Genomic DNA, 18,347 nt, shown 5'->3' on the forward strand with positions numbered 1-18,347 from the left:
ACCCTGAAGTAGAAAACAAGAGATATGGTAAGAACTTACCTTTGTTATCTCTGTTTCTACGAAGTCCATAGGGTCCACAGGGCACCCGCCCTGACGCACCTGGCTTCATATGGGCTCTGTGACTGGTCACCGGTTTTCCGTCTCCCATTTCTGTGAGTATGGTTCTTGTGTGCTCCAGTTTTCTCTCTCTTTTCTCTCCTCCTCCGGCCTTTGGCTACTTACAAACTGAGGTGCCTCTGGCTTGGGGGTGGGGTTATAGGGAGAGTGGACCCAAGTGCATCCTGGGAGCTAAAAACTTTAACTGCGTGGTGCCCGGATTTGGTTCCCAACCTATACCCCAGGGTCAACCCTGTGGACCCTATGGACTTCGTAGAAACAGAGATAACAAAGGTAAGTTCTTACCATATCTCTTGTTTTATGTCTAGATGTGTTTCATCAGTAACTGTTGATATTAGTGTGAAATGCCAGACTGAATTGCACAGTGGACTGTTGGACATGGACTCCTTATACGTAGAATGTGGGTTTCATAGACTGCCACTCACACCTACGGTTGGCGCCACTGATGTGGCATACCCAGCTAGTGCTGAAACACTGGCCTCTCAATCTCTGAGAACATGCAGCTCGCTGTTGATTAACAACTTATGCCATGCTCTACAGTGCAATTAGCTGCACCACTAGACAAACCAGGTTAGGCGCAAGCTCTGGCTAAGTCTGTGCAGGGTCTGGTTAAAGCTGCTTCTGTTTACAGAGGATCCTGGAAAACTCTTTATATATACTGTAGCATTGTCCTGTTTATCTGTGGGTATTTTGTTTTTAATGCTATTACTTGTTAATAAACACACATTTTATTTACTTTTACAGCTGCAGCCTACTTATTGGTATCGCTGATTCCAAGCAACTCGTTTCGACAGATGTTCCGATCCACGCGCTCTCTTCACATTCCCACAAGAGACCTGCCCCTCAGTCCAGATACAACAGTGGTACTACACCAAGTGTACAATGTCCTCCTGGGCCTTCTTTCTAGAGCAAAGCTCTATGTTGATGCTGCTGTGCACGGTACAACGAAGCTGGTGCCCTATTTTAGCTTCATGACTTACTGTTTGATTTCCAAAACTGAAAAGCTTATGTTCTCCACATATTTCATGGATCTGTGGAACCTCTTCCAGCCCAAACTGTCTGAGCCAGCCATAGCAACAAATCACAACAAACAAGCTCTGCTTTCCTTCTGGTACAATGTCTGTGTTGATTGCCCTGAGAATGTGCGCCTTATTGTTCAGAACCCTGTGGTCACCAAGAATATTGCCTTTAACTATATCTTGGCGGATCACGATGATCAAGATGTGGTGCTCTTTAACCGTGGCATGCTGCCAGCCTATTATGGTATTCTTCGCATGTGCTGTGAGCAGTCTCCTGCCTTCACCCGTCAACTTGCCTCACACCAGAACATTCAGTGGGCCTTCAAAAACCTCACTCCACATGCCAGCCAGTACCCTGCGGTAAGAGGAAAAACAGTGTGTCAATGCTAATAGGACTTTCTTTTTAATGTGTCATTGCTGAGTAAAGCTGGGACACCTACAAGATTTACATTTCTATTGCTATTCATTTTTATTTATGTCACTGCTCATTTGCTAAATATTACTGGTTTAACATGGAATCATAATCACAAACCAAGATTTTAGTGTCTGTTTTGCCTGACTTTGATTTCAGAGCCGCAAAATTTAAATCATAGAAGTTACCCAAATTTTCAATTTAATTTGTTTGACACACCAGCAAAATACAAGTACATACATATTGCAGTAATTCAGTATTTTGTGCTTTTCATCCATGGAAGTTTGTTTGCTTGATATCATGTTTTACTCCTATGCAGGCCGTGGAGGAGTTGTTTAATCTCATGCAGCTCTTTGTAGCTCAGAGACCAGACATGAGGGAAGAGGAACTGGAGGATATCAAACAGTTTAAGAAAACTACCATAAGCTGTTATTTACGTTGCTTAGATGGCCGTTCCTGCTGGACAACATTAATAAGGTAAGATAAAAAAGCATCATAACCAAGAAAGATATACTAACCCTTGCAGTGCCATAACGTACGACGCCAGTTTGTGCTCCTGCACTTCTTGTCACTCACATGCTACATTGCTAGTAAGTCAGTGTCTGATATTCCCCTGAAGGGAAGTATTACCTTCCTAGTTATCCACATCTCTAGGACAATGCCCAGGTGAGATTTCATACAGGTCAAACGCTTTTTATGAAAAAATAACTGGATGGAGCTCTGAAGAGTTCAGTGATTTATCCTCAATTCATAATGCCCACAATACATAATGGGACAGAACTGCTAATCACTGTAGACAAGCAGACAGGCTTCCATTGCAGCTACTGTACATCCAAGTGGGATGGCTGCCTGTCATGCTGACATATTCTGTCTGTAGGCTTGGCTGCTATTTTATTTGCAAATCGGGCCTGTTTGCTTCTGGTTTTTTCCTTTACAAAGTAGAGTATACTGCCTCCTCAACATCTTAGCCTATCCTTTACAGAGTCCCAAAACAGAGTACCCCCACACTTACCACCTATTGCCTGGCTAATGAGAAGACCTCACTGGAAAAAGGCCATGACTCTGGGGTCGTCTTAGACTCTGAAATCACCTCCCAAGCCTTGAGTCAGATTGTTATTCGGTTTGAGACTGCGGAAATTCTAGCCTATATAAGACCCACATCCACAGCTGTTCCCTGAGATAACCGGATATTCTCAATCAACATCACTGATACAGTCAATGGCGAATCAGTTGTTTATATCGGCATTTATTATACAATATGAGTACACAAACAACGACAAACACGTCAATAAAAAAAAAAATCACACAAACTGACAAAGGAAAGAAACGGCAATGTTAAAATAGTTGGAAATTGCCTTGCCTGGTTTGTAAATCTGAATAAGCCTACACATTAAGTTTATTGAGCGCCTTAAAAAGAAACACAAGTTTTGCTACTTTGTCGGTACCCAAGAGGTTTCTCAGTTTTGACTGCACCATACCAAGTGTTGAAAATTTTCTTTCACCTGAAGCTGATGATGCTGCAGCTGCTAGCAATTTCTCTACTGCTACCATGATATTTTCATTACCAGCTACAGTTTCTGAACCAATGTGCATTTTCCATCAATCTTTTGGTGCCACTGTTGACACAACATCGTGGTCAAGCTAGAGGTCATTTAAAAAAAATAATCATGTGATTTAAATCAATGATTTAAGAAAATAAAATCATGTGATTTACATTGTGATTTAAATCAAGTTGATTTAAATCAGCACACCCTGAACTAGCCAGTGCCTAGTGTGTGGGGGGGGGGGTAATTGCTGTAGAATACCCCAACCTCACAAGGATCCTCTAGGTCAGTGGTTCTCAAACTCTGTCCTCAGGACCCCACACAGTTCATGTTTTGCAAGTCACCCAGCAGGTGCACAGGTGTAATCCATTACACGCTGACACATTTTAAAAGGTCCACAGGTGGGGCTTTTTATTTCACTCGATTCAGTGTGGAGACATGGAAAACATGCACTGTTTGGGGTCCTGAGGACCGAGTTTGAGAACCTATGCTCTAGGTATTGCTGCCTTTAGGCCCCCACAGCTGATCTACCTTCCTTCTCACCGGCACTGGCAGAGGCACATAGCTACTTAGCACTTATCTTTGCCTCTTGTCCAATGCACAGTCTGGTGTGGCAGCCTATGGTGCAGTCACAGCACATATTCCCCTCTTATTGCTTGCAGTGGTGTTCCATGTCGGGAGCTGGAGGAGGTCGAATGAGGTTCTGTTTTAGTCAGTGAATTGAGGGTCAGTTTTTTGTTCTGAACTATTGAAAATTACCTTGAATTTTATAGAACAAATATTGTTTATTTCATTTGTTGTGACTATTTTATACTTTCTAAACTAACATTCATATAGCAAATGTGTGTTAATTTGTGGCTAATGACCTGACCTTTGACTTTCTTGCAGTGCCTTCAGAATATTATTAGAGTCTGATGAAGACAGACTTCTTGTTGTATTTAACAGAGGGTTAATCTTAATGACGGAGGTAAGATATGAGACCTTTATAAATGCAGGTGCTCCCTCTATTGTGTTACTTATACGCTCCTTCCATTGTGTAGTTTACTGCTTATATTCTCCCTCTATTTTGTTGCTTGCTGCTTCTATGCTCCCTCTATTGTGTTGCTAAGCTGCTTATACACTCCCTCTATTGTGTTGCTTGCTGCTTATATGCTTCCTCTGTGTTACTTGCTGTTTATACGCTCTCTGTTGTGTTGCTTGCTTCTTATATGCTCCGTCTATTTGTTGCTTGCTGCTTATACGCTCTCTGTTGTGTTGCTTGCTTCTTATATGCTCCGTCTATTGTGTTGCTTGCTGTTTATATGCTCCCTCTATTGTGTTGCTTGCTGTTTATATATGCTCCTTCTATTGTATTGCTTGCTGTTTATACGCTCCCTCTATTTGTTGCTTGCTGCTTATATGCTCCCTCTATTGTGTTGCTTGCTGCTTATATGCTCCCTCTATTATTTTGCTTGCTCCTTATATGATCCCTCTATTGTGTTGCTTGCTGTTTATACGCTCTCTCTGTGTTGCTTGCTGTTTATACGCTCCCACTATTGTTGCTTGCTGCTGATATGCTCCTTCTATTGTGTTGCTTGCTGCTTATACGCTCCGTCTATTGTGTTGCTTGCTGCTTATATGCTCCCTCTATTGTTTTGCTTGCTGTTTATACGCTCCCTCTGTGTTGCTTGCTGTTTATATGCTCCCACTATTGTATTGCTTGCTGCTTATATGCTTCCTCTATTGTGTTGCTTGCTGCTGATATGCTCCCTCTATTGTGTTGCTTGCTGCTGATATGCTTCCTCTATTGTGTTGCTTGCTGCTGATATGCTCCCTCTATTGTGTTGCTTGCTGCTGATATGCTCCCTCTATTGTGTTGCTTGCTGCTGATATGCTCCCTCTATTGTGTTGCTTGCTGTTTATACGCTCTCTCTATTTGTTGCTTGCTGCTTATATGCTTCCTCCATTGACATGCTTGTTGTTTATATGCTCCCTCTCTTGTGTTACTTGCTGCTTATATGCTCCCTCTATTGTGTTGCTTGCACATAATTTAAACACTAGTTAAAATATATTAATAATTGGATCATTTAGATAGAGATGGATACATTTTATTTCAACATGATTCGGTGATCGTAGGAGGGAAGAGCATGTGTCTGCTTGCACCACATTAGCTCAGCCCTCTTATGTGTAAGTACAAGTGCATTGCAGCTTCCTCGCAAGTGCTCGGTTGTACTATCAAATTTTTTTGTTTGTACACATCCTTATAATCTAGTTTTTTCAAATGCTGCAGGCACCAAGAGCATTACAAGCTGTGTCCATCGTGTGTCAGGTCTCTTCTGAAACTACCATAAGTGCTCTAATCTGATTTATCTTCATGTTATAGCCAGGTGAATGTACTGCACTACAGAGCTGATTTAAAGCGTATATGAGTACTTCGCTATTTAAGAAAATGTGACGATCTCTGTATATATGAAATCATTGTTGCAGTTCGCTTGGCTTGAGCATAAAGGCATCTGTCACCTATATGTAGCAGTGTCAATTTTAGTTATATTCCTACCGCAGACAGCCACTTACTCAGTTTACTTCATCATTTTTGTTTGGTTGTAATGTCAGTTTTATGAATACTGTAAATGTTTGTATTTATACTTTCCCTATGTTTTTGTACTGTAATTAGTGCATTGGACCAATAAATGTAACAATTTTAATAACTTATTTTCTTTTTTTGTAGTCCTTTAACACATTACATATGATGTATCACGAAGCTACAGCCTGCCATGTGACTGGAGACTTAGTGGAACTTCTGTCCATATTTCTTTCTGTTCTTAAATCCACGCGTCCTTATCTTCAGAGGAAAGGTGGGAGGAGTCTTCTAGCTTTAGTGTGTGATATATTCTGTATACTTATATTGGATACAATTTTAATACATTTCAACTTTGCGTATTATGATTTGTTTATTATAATGTATTCATTTTCTTTGTTTTCTGCAGATGTCAAGCAGGCGTTAATTCAGTGGCAGGAAAGGATAGAATTTGCTCACAAACTGTTAACCTTGTTAAACTCTTACAGTCCTCCAGAACTAAGAAATGCCTGCATAGGTGAGCTATTTCATTGCGTTTTCATTGAAATGTGGGAATCTGATTGTTTGTTAAATATTGCATTGATTAAGCTAGGTGACCATTAGGACCAGTGGCAGATCCTTTCCTCTGATACCGTGAGGTCTGCCAGTCTGGTCTGAAATGTGTACATGCGTGGGATTGCAGTTCCGTGCATGCACACACATCAACAACCAGGCTTCTAGGGACTGCATTAGCTGCAGCCCCTAGGTAGGGCTGTCGTTATAGAAGGGGAGTGGCTTACCATTGGAAGCGCTGTCTCTGCGAATGGCAGTCTCAGTGGGAGAAAATACATCCCCCTGGGACTGCCTGTCCGGCTGTGATTAGCAGGGAGCGCTTCCAATGGACAGTCCCTGCTGTTGTCAGATTTTACTAGAGGGCATTTGCAATAGCAGATGGCTATCAATGCTGTAGAGTCAACAGGAAGGAGCAGCATAACTAAAATGTTGAATATAATCTTTTGATGAATTATCTAATAAACTTTGTAAGGTTCTCTCTGTAGTGTAATGCACCTTACTATTGATGGTCTCCTACAAACAAGCTGATCTGTTTTGGGAAATTGATTACGTACTGAAAGAGAAGAGTACCCTAATTATTAATATTATGCGCATCTGAAGCATCCTGGTCAATTTATAGCATTAGCATTATAATGTTAAATTATTTCAATTAGAGAGCAGGAATTTGATACTGTGCTGACTTTCTAATTGAATGTAACTTTCGACATTGTTTTCTAGATGTACTAAAAGAACTTGTGTTGTTGAGTCCTCATGATTTTTTGCACACGCTGGTCCCTTTTCTACAGCACAACCATTGTACATACCATCACAGCAACATCCCAAGTAAGTGCTTATTATTGCCTACGCTCTGCCTATGATCACTACCAGAAGTCTGAATTTTTATTTTATTTTAATGTAACCTGTTACCAGAGCCGTAACTAGATTTTTTTTGGTGCCCTGTGCCAGAGAGAGCAATGGCGCCCCCCTGTATGTTTTAAATAGAGATTTAAGATAGTGCACCTGTAAAAAGTGCCATGGCCTCATGGGGAAGGGATAGGGGAAGCCAGGCGATGCTGGGGATAAAAGAAGAGGAAGCTACAAGTGAGAGTGATAATAAACCGGAAAATTAACAGGCCCAAACAGCACCCCCTGCCCTGCGGTGCCCTGTGCCATGGCACCGGTCGCACTACCCTAGTTACGGCTCTGCTTGTTACTAAGTAAAAATATAGAACAAAATCAAAGAATGTATATTCATTATTAGGGCGTGGTGAGCTTTTTTAAGACTGTAGCACACCATGTTGCATAGCAAAACAATCTTGTAAATGTGACTTTCTCTGCTAATCAAACTGATTATGAAGGGTGCGAGTTGCCATTGCCACGGCGATAAAACAACTGCAACAGCACAGCATCTTACGGCCCACTCTGAGCCGGAATTTGCATAATTTTGCTCTGAGCCCTATAGGGCTGTGAGCACTTATGAGCATTCGGGCTGCCATCAAGAGCGGCAGTTGTCACGATGACTCACACCCACGAGTACATTGCTTCTAATTGAATTGAGGCCCAAGAGTCAGCTGTTGTAATTTGTTATTTTTCCTGTGCTTTATTTCAGTGTCCCTTGGTCCCTACTTCCCATGTCGTGAAAACATGAAACTCATAGGAGGGAAAAGCAATATCCGTCCTCCCCGCCCAGAGCTCAATATGTGCCTCTTACCCACGATGGTAGAATCCAGCAAGGTGGGTAAATGTGGAACCGATTAACCCTCCTGTTCCACCTGTATTATTCTGCAGTGCTTTTAGCGTTGTGAGGTAAAAATATTTTTTAAGAATGATAACATGCAAACAATTTCCATAGTATCCTAATGTCATGTATTCTGCATCCATTTCACCTGTTGAAGGGTTTTGGAGCTGGAGATTTAGGTTTTGTGAGGTGTGCGGGAGACATACTTTCAAACATAGTCATGAATGGAGGGTAATGAGGATCAATAGGTTTTCTTCTTCCTCCACTAGGAGACACAGTGATGACACTGGGTACAGCCTGGATAGTAGAGTCTGGGCACCAAATAGTTAATGAAATTACCCAAGAGCCCAGGCTCCTCTCCTCTATACCCCTCCCCCAGCCAGAGGCCATCAGTTTTGAGTTTGGTGCCAGGCAGGAGTTGGACACCAGTTATAGAGGGGTTGCTTTAGGTGGTCCTCCGCAGTTTATTTGATTTACATAGTGGGTAGTGTAAGGCACTGTGTCTATAGGATGCCCCCACTGCCGCGCTGGTGGCCGCAGCACTGGCGACTGTGCCAGTGACTTCGGCCGCGGACTCCAAAACATCAGACGTTTGCATATTCAGTCTAGGGGTTGGCTCTGGTGTCCACGTCCTTTCATTTTCAGCAAATCCTAGATAAGAATAGGGCTCCCAGACGTAGACCTGTTTCACGTGAAATCTACACTCCATAATCGGGCGGAGGTTCGGATTCAGTGATATCTTCAGATGACGAAGCTAGTGCTTCCATTGCCTCCGATGTGGAGACGACATCTGCCCCAGAGAAGCTCAGGGAGTCTTCCTCTCTCCGGACAAGATCTTGACCTTACAAGCCAGAATACCCACCTTTCTCAGTCAGCTTCGGGTGTCCATAAACTCGTGCATACAGATTCTGAGGTCCTTCGTCTCAACATTCGACATGGTGGTGGAGTTCAAATCCTGGCCTCTGCAAAGGATCATGCTAAAGCGATGGATCAAGTCTTGCCCGAGCCTCAAGGCTGAGACTCTCATTCTTCCCCAGGAGATACGTCTCTCCCTACTGTGGTGGCTCCAGCTCTCACATCTGGACAAGGCACGCCCCTTTTGGATCCAGGACTGGGTCCTACTTGCCCTCCAATGCAAGCCTTCGGGGGTGGGGGGCGGTAACATGTCATTTAACCTTTCAGGGCCGTTGGATGTGTCAGGAGAGCCAGCTTTCCATCAACATCCTAGAACTTTGTGCCGTGCACAGGGCTTACAGCACCTCTTTTACGGACGTCCGGTGAAGGTACAGTCGAACAACGCAGCTGCGGTGGCCTACATAAACCACCAGGGCGGCACTCGCAGTCAGGGAGCCATGAATGAAGTCAGCCGAAATCTTCGTTGGGCTGAACGTCATCTTCCAGCATTGTCCGCTGTCTTCATCCCGGGTGTTCAATATTGGGAAGCGGACTTCCTAAGTAGTCAGGACGTCCATGCAGGCGAGTGGGCGCTGCATCCAGGCATCTTCCAGCTATTAGTCCATCGTTGGGGCATGCCGTACAACGACATGATGGCGTCTCGTTACAATCATCAGCTACCAAGATATTGCTGCTGCGCATTACTGCTGCGCCAGGGATCCAGAAGCTCTCCTGGTAGAAGCACTAGCGGTTCCTTGGACCTTCCTTCTGATTTATCTTCCCTCCGATCTCAATGATTCCTCGGGTTTTCTGCAAATTCAAGCTGGAGGGAGGCACTTTGATCCTGGTGGTAGCGGATGGCCTTGGCACGTGTGGCACGCAGATCTACTGGGCCTCTTCATCGACGCCCCACTGCGTCTTCCTCGTGGCTAGATTTTCTGTCTCAGGGTCCATGTTTCCATCCGGATCTGACCCGTCTCGCTTTGACGGGTGGCTCTTGAGACATCCATCCTAAGAGCAAAAGGATTCTCCAGGAAGGTTGTTCGAACCATGCTACAAGGAAGCCTTCTCCGGCACATATTTATCACCGGGTTTGGCGTTCCTAGTTTTCTTGGTGTTAGACTAGAGGTCTTAACCCCAGATCTTTCCGCCTTTCCCGTATCCTTTCCTTTCTGCAGACTTGTCTGGATTTGGGCCCCCATCTCTCGTCCTTGAAGGTCCAGGTTTTGGCCTTGTCTGTTTTCTTCCAAAGGCAGACGGCCTCCAAAGGCAAGGGCTCTCCGGCTTTACGCTGTGAGGACCAGGGACATTCGCAAGTCGTATTCTCTGTTCGTCTTATGTGACGTTCATAAGCGGGGCTGGCCGGCTACTAAACAGACCTTGGCCCACTGGCTCCGCTTCACAATTCGCCAAACTTTCTCCTTGGCGAACCTTCTTACCCCTGCCATGGTGACGGCCCACTCCACCCGGTCAGTGAGGACTTCTTGTGCAGCGCACTGTGGAGCTTGTATGGAATAGCTCTTTAAAGCTACCACGTGGTCATCTGCTGATTCATCTGGTTTTATGCCTTTGATACTTTTGCGTCCTTCAGGCGTTCTGTGCTCACTGAAGTTCAGAAGTGTCCCCGTCCATAGGGGACAGCTTTGGGACGTCTGTCATCTCTGTGCCCCCTAGTGGAGGAAGAAGAAAAAAAAAAGACTCCTGTTGCTTATTTGTGAAGTTTCTTTCTTCGACTCCATAGGGGGCACAGGGCTTCTACCCTGACACACTTTTCTGCCGGGGTGTGTTTGTTGGTGCCCTGTCTGGCTGTATTTTCCATGGTTTATATGGTTCTGTGTGTATGCTGGACGTCCTTCTCTGCCTCGCTCCTGCCGTGGGCTTGCAAACTAAACTGATGGCCTCTGGCTGGGGGCAGGGTATAGAGGAGAAGAGCCTGGGCTTGTGGGTAATTTCATTAACTATTTAGTGCCCAGACTCTCCTCTCCAGGTTATACCCAGTGTCATCCTTGTGCCCCCTATGGAGTCGAAGAAAGACACTTAACAGGTGAGCAACATAAGTCTCCTTTTTTGTTCACAGTGGCTATAATTTCATGTTTCAAATAACTTGTGTAAATATTTACCTCTGTATCTTGTTTTTAGGGTAAAGATGAAGTGTATGACCGCATGCTGCTAGATTACCTGTCTTCATATCACCAGTTCATACATCTCCTCTGCCGGGTAGCAATCAATTGTGAAAAGTTTACTGAAGCTTTAATTAAGCTGAGTAAGTTGTTCTACAAATGATATTTTTGAAAGTAACATGATTGTTGTTATAACAAAATAGAATTAGGCATAATATATTGCAGTACTCCAATGTAAGTATGTATCTGTTGTCCATAATCCATCCATGTATCTGTAACTATGTATCTGTCATCCATGAGTACCAGTGGGTCATAGACCCTGCTCCAAGGAAGTTGAATGTATAATTTAAGTACCACCACGAGCTATAACACTCAGGAATGACTATGAGATGGTGGTGTGGGCTTCCATGTTTCCTTTGTATAGGCCTTCGTCATGGATTGTAGTCTGGTGATTGGGAAGTTGTGTCACTAAGTGTCCTACATCACCATTCTGCCATGATGTGCAGCTTGCAGTAATTGTATCTCTTTTCTGCAACTGAAAGGAGAACATGAGGCAGTCCCATTCAGCCCTGGGACTCATTCATGCTTTCCCTCTATTACTGTACAGGAACAGTCTGATAAATTGATGGTGATAGTTTTCAGTCTCCATCTTTAGGTTGTGTCAGGAGATTGTCAGATCTACTGATTCATCTCACAGCCTAGCCTCTGGTCTGTCAAATGATGTCTCCTCAAGGTGTTCTAAGGTCTGCATGTCTGTACTGGGGACTGTGGCAGTTCCATATGTTTGGTGCCTACCTAGAAGCTACCTCCCTTTGGTGGAACCACTCTTTCCTACAGGTTCAATTTCACATCAGTTGCCATTGAATCACATTCTATTGACTGTAAACTATTTCTGTGTTCTGTTTGTCTTCCATCATGTTAATTCAACAGAACCCTATGGTTGTGTGGAAGTTTTCATATTTTTACGTCTTTGCGATCACTTTAATTTCTCTTTGTATTGAGGTGATATGTTCCTAATGGTAGTCGTCTCCAACAGTGGTCCATGGTACCATTTGATTTTATGTAATTGGGGTTTAAAGAATCTTCTCTTGTGGTTTATTGGGTTATTTCCACTCTCTAAAGAGTTCTTTGAATACTGCTGTTAATTTATTGTGTGATACAACCTGAATTGGAAAACTGCCCTGACTGACATGGAGGGGGTCACTAAGCACTCATGTAATTCAGTTCAATCAGTTTCATCGAGGTTCAGTAATAAATGAGTTGTGGTCGTTTTGATGTTGATTTCAACTTTGAACTATTGAAGGTCAGGTTTGTTAGATTGCTTTTTATTTTGTTAAAATGTTTATTTATTTTTTTTACCTTGTATTTGTAGTTTTTAGTTTTTTTTTTTATAAACAATGTTTATTGATAGGTTTACAAATAGTACACATCTGAGTTGTTATACGTTGATACAATATATAGTGTTCAACAATTGTAAGGCACTTGAAACATCACAGATATATCAAACCATATCATCATCAGGGTCAATATCAGTGGTGTATCTATAATGGGTGCAGTGTGCGCGGGGCACACGGCCCCCCGGGTCCAGGGGGACCCCGCACCGCACACACTGCACCCATATTATTTTAGGCTTACCTGTCCATGGTTCCACGTCGGGTGTCTGCGCTGCTCAGAACACTGGAAAATGGCCGCACTCTAGTGCCCGGAGTCTGCTAAGGCTCCGGTGGCTGGCTATCCGCGTCAGTCGGCTGCCGGCCATCGGGGAGAGAGGAGGGGGCCCCACACAGGGAGTGCACACGGGCCCCCTCCTCTCTTAAGACTCCCCTGGTCAATATATTTCACAGAAGATCCCAAAATTAACATACAATCTAACCATCAAAACAATCAGAAATCAGAAGGGAGGAGTACCATTACTAAGAACCTCTAGGTTCTACCAGGAAGTGAGTTGAAAACATTTCCTCAAATTTTCTTTCATTACTGGGGATAAATTGTCTATGTATGGAAGCCATGTGTCAAAGAACCTTTCGACCTGCTTTTCTTTGTGTAATGATGCCTCACTCCAGTCCATTAGAAATAAGAAAAATGCTAGGATGTAATAGTGTTATAGATATAGGATCTGATGAGATCCATTGAGACAAAATAGCTTTTTTGTGGCTGCTGCCAGTTTTGCAAGTAATACACGATTACCTTTGGAGAGACCATGGACAGTATCCTTGGGGTGAATATCCCAAAAAGCCCAAGTTTTAGTGACTACAAACTTCATCTTTAGTGTATTGTTGTTGTAACTTTGAACATTCATCCACAATGTTTGCACCTGAGGTCAGGTCCATAAACAGTGTATAATATCAGCCTCTGGGATTCCACACTTACAGCAGTTGGAGGTGGAGGCTTCACCAATAAGGAATTTCAGTTTCGGTGTAAAGTATGCCTTATGCAGGATTTTCTGATGCATTTCAGTATATGAAATTGAGCTTAATTGTTTATTTAGTTTGAGATAAGAAGCTCAGGGAAGTCAATTTTCCATTTTAATAATCCCACATTACCGGAATCTATATCAAGTCGCAAGCGAGAGTTCGTATATATCTGCAAGGTAGAATAAAAGTTCCCAGATCTACGGCGCACTGTGTTATCCAATCCGCATTCCATGTCTATCTCATTTAGCACATGTAATACTGATTGTACAAAACTTGTAAAAATGTAAATTAAGGGATTGTGATAGATGGGTGTAGGTCTTGCAATTGAGAGCACGTGAGTGGATTCATAGCATCTGCATTTAAAAATTGATAAACATATTTAAGGCCCTTGTCATGCCATATCTTAAATATCAGAGATGTTCTATGAGGACAAAAGGATGGATTGCCCCAGAGAGGTAAAAATAAAGATGTACAGTCAGGTGCATAAATATTGGGACATTGACAGAATTTTCATATTTTGGCCTCTATTCACCACCACAATGGCTTTGAAATGAAACAAACAAGATGTGCTTTAACTGCAGACTTTCAGATTTAATTTGAGGGTAATTACATCAGGCGAACGGTGTAGGAATTACAACGGTTTCTATATGTGCCTCCCACTTTTTAAGGGGCCAAAAGTAATGGGACTATCAACTCAAAAGCTATTTTGGTGTGGGCTATTCCCTCGTTATTTCATTATCAATTAAGCAGCTAAAAGGTCTGGAGTTGATTCTAGGTGTGACATTTGGAATCAGTTGCTGTCGTCTCTCAATATGAGATCCAAAAAGCTGTGACTATCAGTGAAGCAAGCCATCATTAGGCTGAAAAATCAAAACAAACCCATCAGAGAGATAGCAAAAACATTAGGTGTAGCCAAATCAACTGTTTGGAACATTCTTAAAAAGAAAGAATGCATCGGAGAGCTCAGCAACACCAAAAGACCCAGAAGACCACGGAAAACAACTGTGGTGGATGACAGAAGAATTATTTCCCTGGTGAAGAAAAACCCCTTCACAATAGTTGGCTAAATCAAGAACACTCTCCAGGAGGTATGTGTATATGTGTCAAAGTCAACAATCAAGAGAAGACTTCACAAGAGTGAATATAGAGGGTTCACCACAAGATGTAAACGATTGGTGAGCCACAAAAACAGGAAGACCAGATTACAGTTTGCCAAACAACATCTAAAAAAGCCATTACAATTCTGGAACAACATCCTATGGACAGATTAGACAAAGATCAACTTGTACTAGAGTGATGGGAAGAGAAGAGCATGGAGAAGGAAAGGAACTGCTCATGATCCAAAACATACCACCTCATCAGTGAAGCATGGTGGTGGTAGTGTCATGGTGTGGGCATGTATGGCTGCCAATGGAACTGGTTCCATTGTATTTATTGATGATGTGACTGCTGACAAAAGCAGCAGAATGAATTCTGAAGTGTTTCGGGCAATATTATATGCTCATATTCAGTCAAATGCTTCAGAACTCATTGGACGGCGCTTCACAGTGCAGATAGACAATGACCCGAAGCATACTGCAAAAGCAACCAAAGAGTTTTTTAAGGCTAAAAAGTGGAATGTTATGCAATGGCCAAGTCAGTCCCCTGACTTGAATCCGATTGAGCATGCATTTCACTTGTTGAAGACAAAACTGAAGGGAAAATGTGCCAAGAACAAGCAGGAACTGAAGACATTTGCAGTAGAGGCCTGGCAGAGCATCACCAGGGATGAAACCCAGCGTCTGGTGATGTCTATGTGTTCCAGACTTCAGGCTGTAATTGCCTGCAAAGGATTTGCAACAAAGTATTAAAAAGTGAAAGTTAGATTTAGGATTGTTTAGTTTGTCCCATTACTTTTGGCCCCTTAAAAAGTGGGAGGCACATATAGAAACCGTTGTAATTCCTACCGTTCACCTGATTTGGATGTAATTACCCTCAAATTAAATCTGAAAGTCTGCAGTTAAAGCACATCTTGTTTGTTTCATTTCAAAGCCATTGTGGTGAATAGAGGCCAAAATATGAAAATTCTGTCAATGTCCCAATATTTATGCACCTGACTGTATATCGAGATATCTACAGGTTAGAACAGACGAGTCTCCATGCCATACAAGTAGTATAAAGTAATAAATTATCTTTAACTTCTATTGGTAGAGATTGTGGAGGGGTATGTAAAAGAGAGATCAAATTCCAATCTGGGATAAAAGCTTGTTTCATAGATCTTGTAGTATTTATAATGTTAGCCCCCCCCCCCTATCCAGTCAATGGCGATTCTAAGGTTGGCTGCTAAGACATAGGATTGGAGACATGGCAAGTGTTTTTATATTATTCTATTGCAGCTATTGTGGGCTGCTTGTAGTTTCAGCAGCTCCAGCTTTTCCAAGCACTCAATGGCTACTAGGGTTTGTTGGAACTTGTAGTTCCCACTAGTTTGCAATCTACACTGTTTTAGAAATGAATGGCATAAATTGCTAGATTTACGGCTTACTACATTAGATGGTTTGGCTATCCAGTTTCTTAAGACTAAAGTACTTGCTTATTGAAATGGCTAAAGGGATATAGTCTGCAGATTAATTCCTTGTCCCCAAAACCCCTGGCAATCTTGCCAACGGTCGGGGTGATTTACCTTCACCCTGGACCATGCAAGATTGCTGGTACACAATACCTGATGTAATGAACGACGAATAATACCTTGTTCCGTCCATCATTACATTGCAAAGCTCCTGCATACGATACGTGCAGCACAACCAATCACACGATATTGCATGCTACCTGCGGGTGTTTGCAATCGGGGGTACACATTAGACGATTTGCCTGATATATCATTACTATCCGCCTCGAAACGATATATGGGATGATATATAGTCTGATGTGAACCCAGCCTTTATATGAAAATCTGAATGCTAATAACTGCGGAACCTTTGTAAACCTGTATGAAGTAGCTCCCCCTATACTGATTTATAGTTGGATTTCAGCAGTTTTTATCCCTTAATAATAAAATGTTTTCTTTTTCACTATGACGCTTAAATAGATTTGAACATTAAGCACTTTTCAGATAAGGAACAAAGTACCAGATTTGCATAATGCACATGTAGTATTAACTGCTGCTTTATTTCCAGGTGTCCTGATTGCATATGAAGGGTTGTCCCTGCATCTTGGTTTGTTTCCAAAGCTCTGGACTGAATTATGCCAAACACAGGTATTTTATTTTTCGTTATCTATACAAGTGAAGTTAAATTGTTATTAAAACTGGCACACCGTTCCCATAGCAATCTTTCAGAAATGTTTATCACACGAAGTAAAAGTTTCAGGTGACGGTGGAGATTGTCGGCAATAGATAGTGAAGACCTACTGTTTTAAAGAGTAGATGCTCTGAATGTTTATCCGTTATCGGATAGGTGTCCCAGGCATGGAGGGTAATAGAGACATTCACTCAGCTTTTGGTTTCTTTTTGTTAAACAGTCGATAATAGATAATGGATACAGCTGTCAGTCAAAGCTTTAATTTTCAGTGTTAGGTCTGAGGATCTGATCACCATACTATAATGGTGCGTACACACGGTACGATTAAAATGAACAATAACGATATCGATCATATCGTTATCTTTCATATCGTGCATTTTTCTGTGCCTCCAACCCACCAACGATCTGCAATTCGTGGGGCATCTATGGACGATAACGCCCGTGCATGCAGGCCAACCTGGTCGATATCGACCAGGTTAATAGAGGGAATCGTTGATCGCGGGTCGTTAGCCATCGTTGGTGGTGTGCTGGATGATCGATATCGATCATCCATCACCCCGGGAGATCGTTCAACTATATCATTTTTGTTGATGATTGTCCCGTGTATATGCACCGTTAGGACATAATTTAGGTGCTGCTGTGCACTTGTGGGTATGTGGATAATGTGTGGTTTGAGTTCAGTTACTAAGAAGTCAGAATTTTCACTAGCCTCAAAACATCATGTGCTTAAGGTTCTTGAATTTAAACTTTTTTTTTGTTTGTTTTTCTACTGAAAATCTAGTCTCCACTGGCAAAAAACTGCATCAAGCTACTGTGTGAAGACCCAGTTTTTGCAGAATATATTAAAACTATTTTAATGGATGAACGTGTTTTCCTCAATAACAACATTGTGTACACCTTCCTGACACACTTCCTGATAAAGGTATGTTTGATCACTGCCGGTTGTCATTGTCAAGATGAACCAGATTATTATATCCAATTACAATGGTTTTTTTTGCTTTTGTTTTGTTTTCCCCTCACAGGTACAAAGTCAGGTCTTTTCTGAAACTAATTGTGCAGGTCTCATTAACACAATAATTACACATCTCATCAATCAGTATCAAAACGTAGAGTCTGATTTTATCAGCAGAATTGAAATTTCCAAAGCAAGCAGCACTTTAAACGGGGTAAGATCTATATCTGCTCTACAGTCCTTAATAAATGTATTGCTTATCAGAGTTTATTCCCTCATGCTTAGTATATGCAGCTACAGGGGATACTGCGAGAAAATAGTGCTGACATTTAACAATCAATCTGTTTGCCAAATAATTTATCTTGTGCTTGCCTCCAGTTGCATTGTGATTTAGAAATTAGCACAAGCAACCGCTGCGGATGAGCCCTTGCTTTACGGCAGCCCATTTGTCTGTTCTATTGCCAGCACACACATGCAACAAAGGAGAGTACAGTTTGGATCAGGGAACAATGGCTGGAGATACGCAATGTCATGTAAAGCTTTGACTGGCATTTCATATTTAAATATGGCCTCTTTTAGACTGAAGTGGCAAAAGTCATGGGATAGATGCCTAGTACAGTGTACGACCCCCTCTAGCCTTGCGAAGTTCAGCTGCTCAACGTGGCATCGATTCCACAAGTGGAGTAAGACATCTGGAGAGATGTTGATCCGTGCCGCCTGGATAGTTTCCCACAGCTCCCTGATATTTGTAGCTGCAGGATTTGGGGGCAT

At 42.4% G+C, this 18,347-nt stretch overlaps 1 protein-coding gene across 2 annotated transcripts in view; it reads left to right on the forward strand.

Moving 5' to 3' along the window:
* Positions 1–18,347, forward strand: part of USP34 (ubiquitin specific peptidase 34) — a 265,775-nt gene that overhangs the window by 236,341 nt on the left and 11,087 nt on the right. For both annotated transcript variants that reach the window (XM_088477313.1, XM_088477314.1), the window contains 11 exons: positions 862–1,496; positions 1,868–2,025; positions 3,981–4,059; positions 5,800–5,926; positions 6,059–6,166; positions 6,919–7,023; positions 7,790–7,914; positions 10,952–11,075; positions 16,502–16,581; positions 17,406–17,546; positions 17,647–17,790. In XM_088477313.1, the coding sequence (XP_088333439.1) occupies positions 862–1,496; positions 1,868–2,025; positions 3,981–4,059; positions 5,800–5,926; positions 6,059–6,166; positions 6,919–7,023; positions 7,790–7,914; positions 10,952–11,075; positions 16,502–16,581; positions 17,406–17,546; positions 17,647–17,790 (1,826 nt within the window). The remainder of the gene's footprint in view (positions 1–861; positions 1,497–1,867; positions 2,026–3,980; positions 4,060–5,799; positions 5,927–6,058; positions 6,167–6,918; positions 7,024–7,789; positions 7,915–10,951; positions 11,076–16,501; positions 16,582–17,405; positions 17,547–17,646; positions 17,791–18,347) is intronic.

Source organism: Taudactylus pleione, unplaced genomic scaffold (genome assembly GCF_031769625.1).
Source record: "Taudactylus pleione unplaced genomic scaffold, aTauple2 ptg000201l, whole genome shotgun sequence".
Classification (NCBI taxonomy): Eukaryota; Metazoa; Chordata; class Amphibia; order Anura; family Myobatrachidae; genus Taudactylus; species Taudactylus pleione.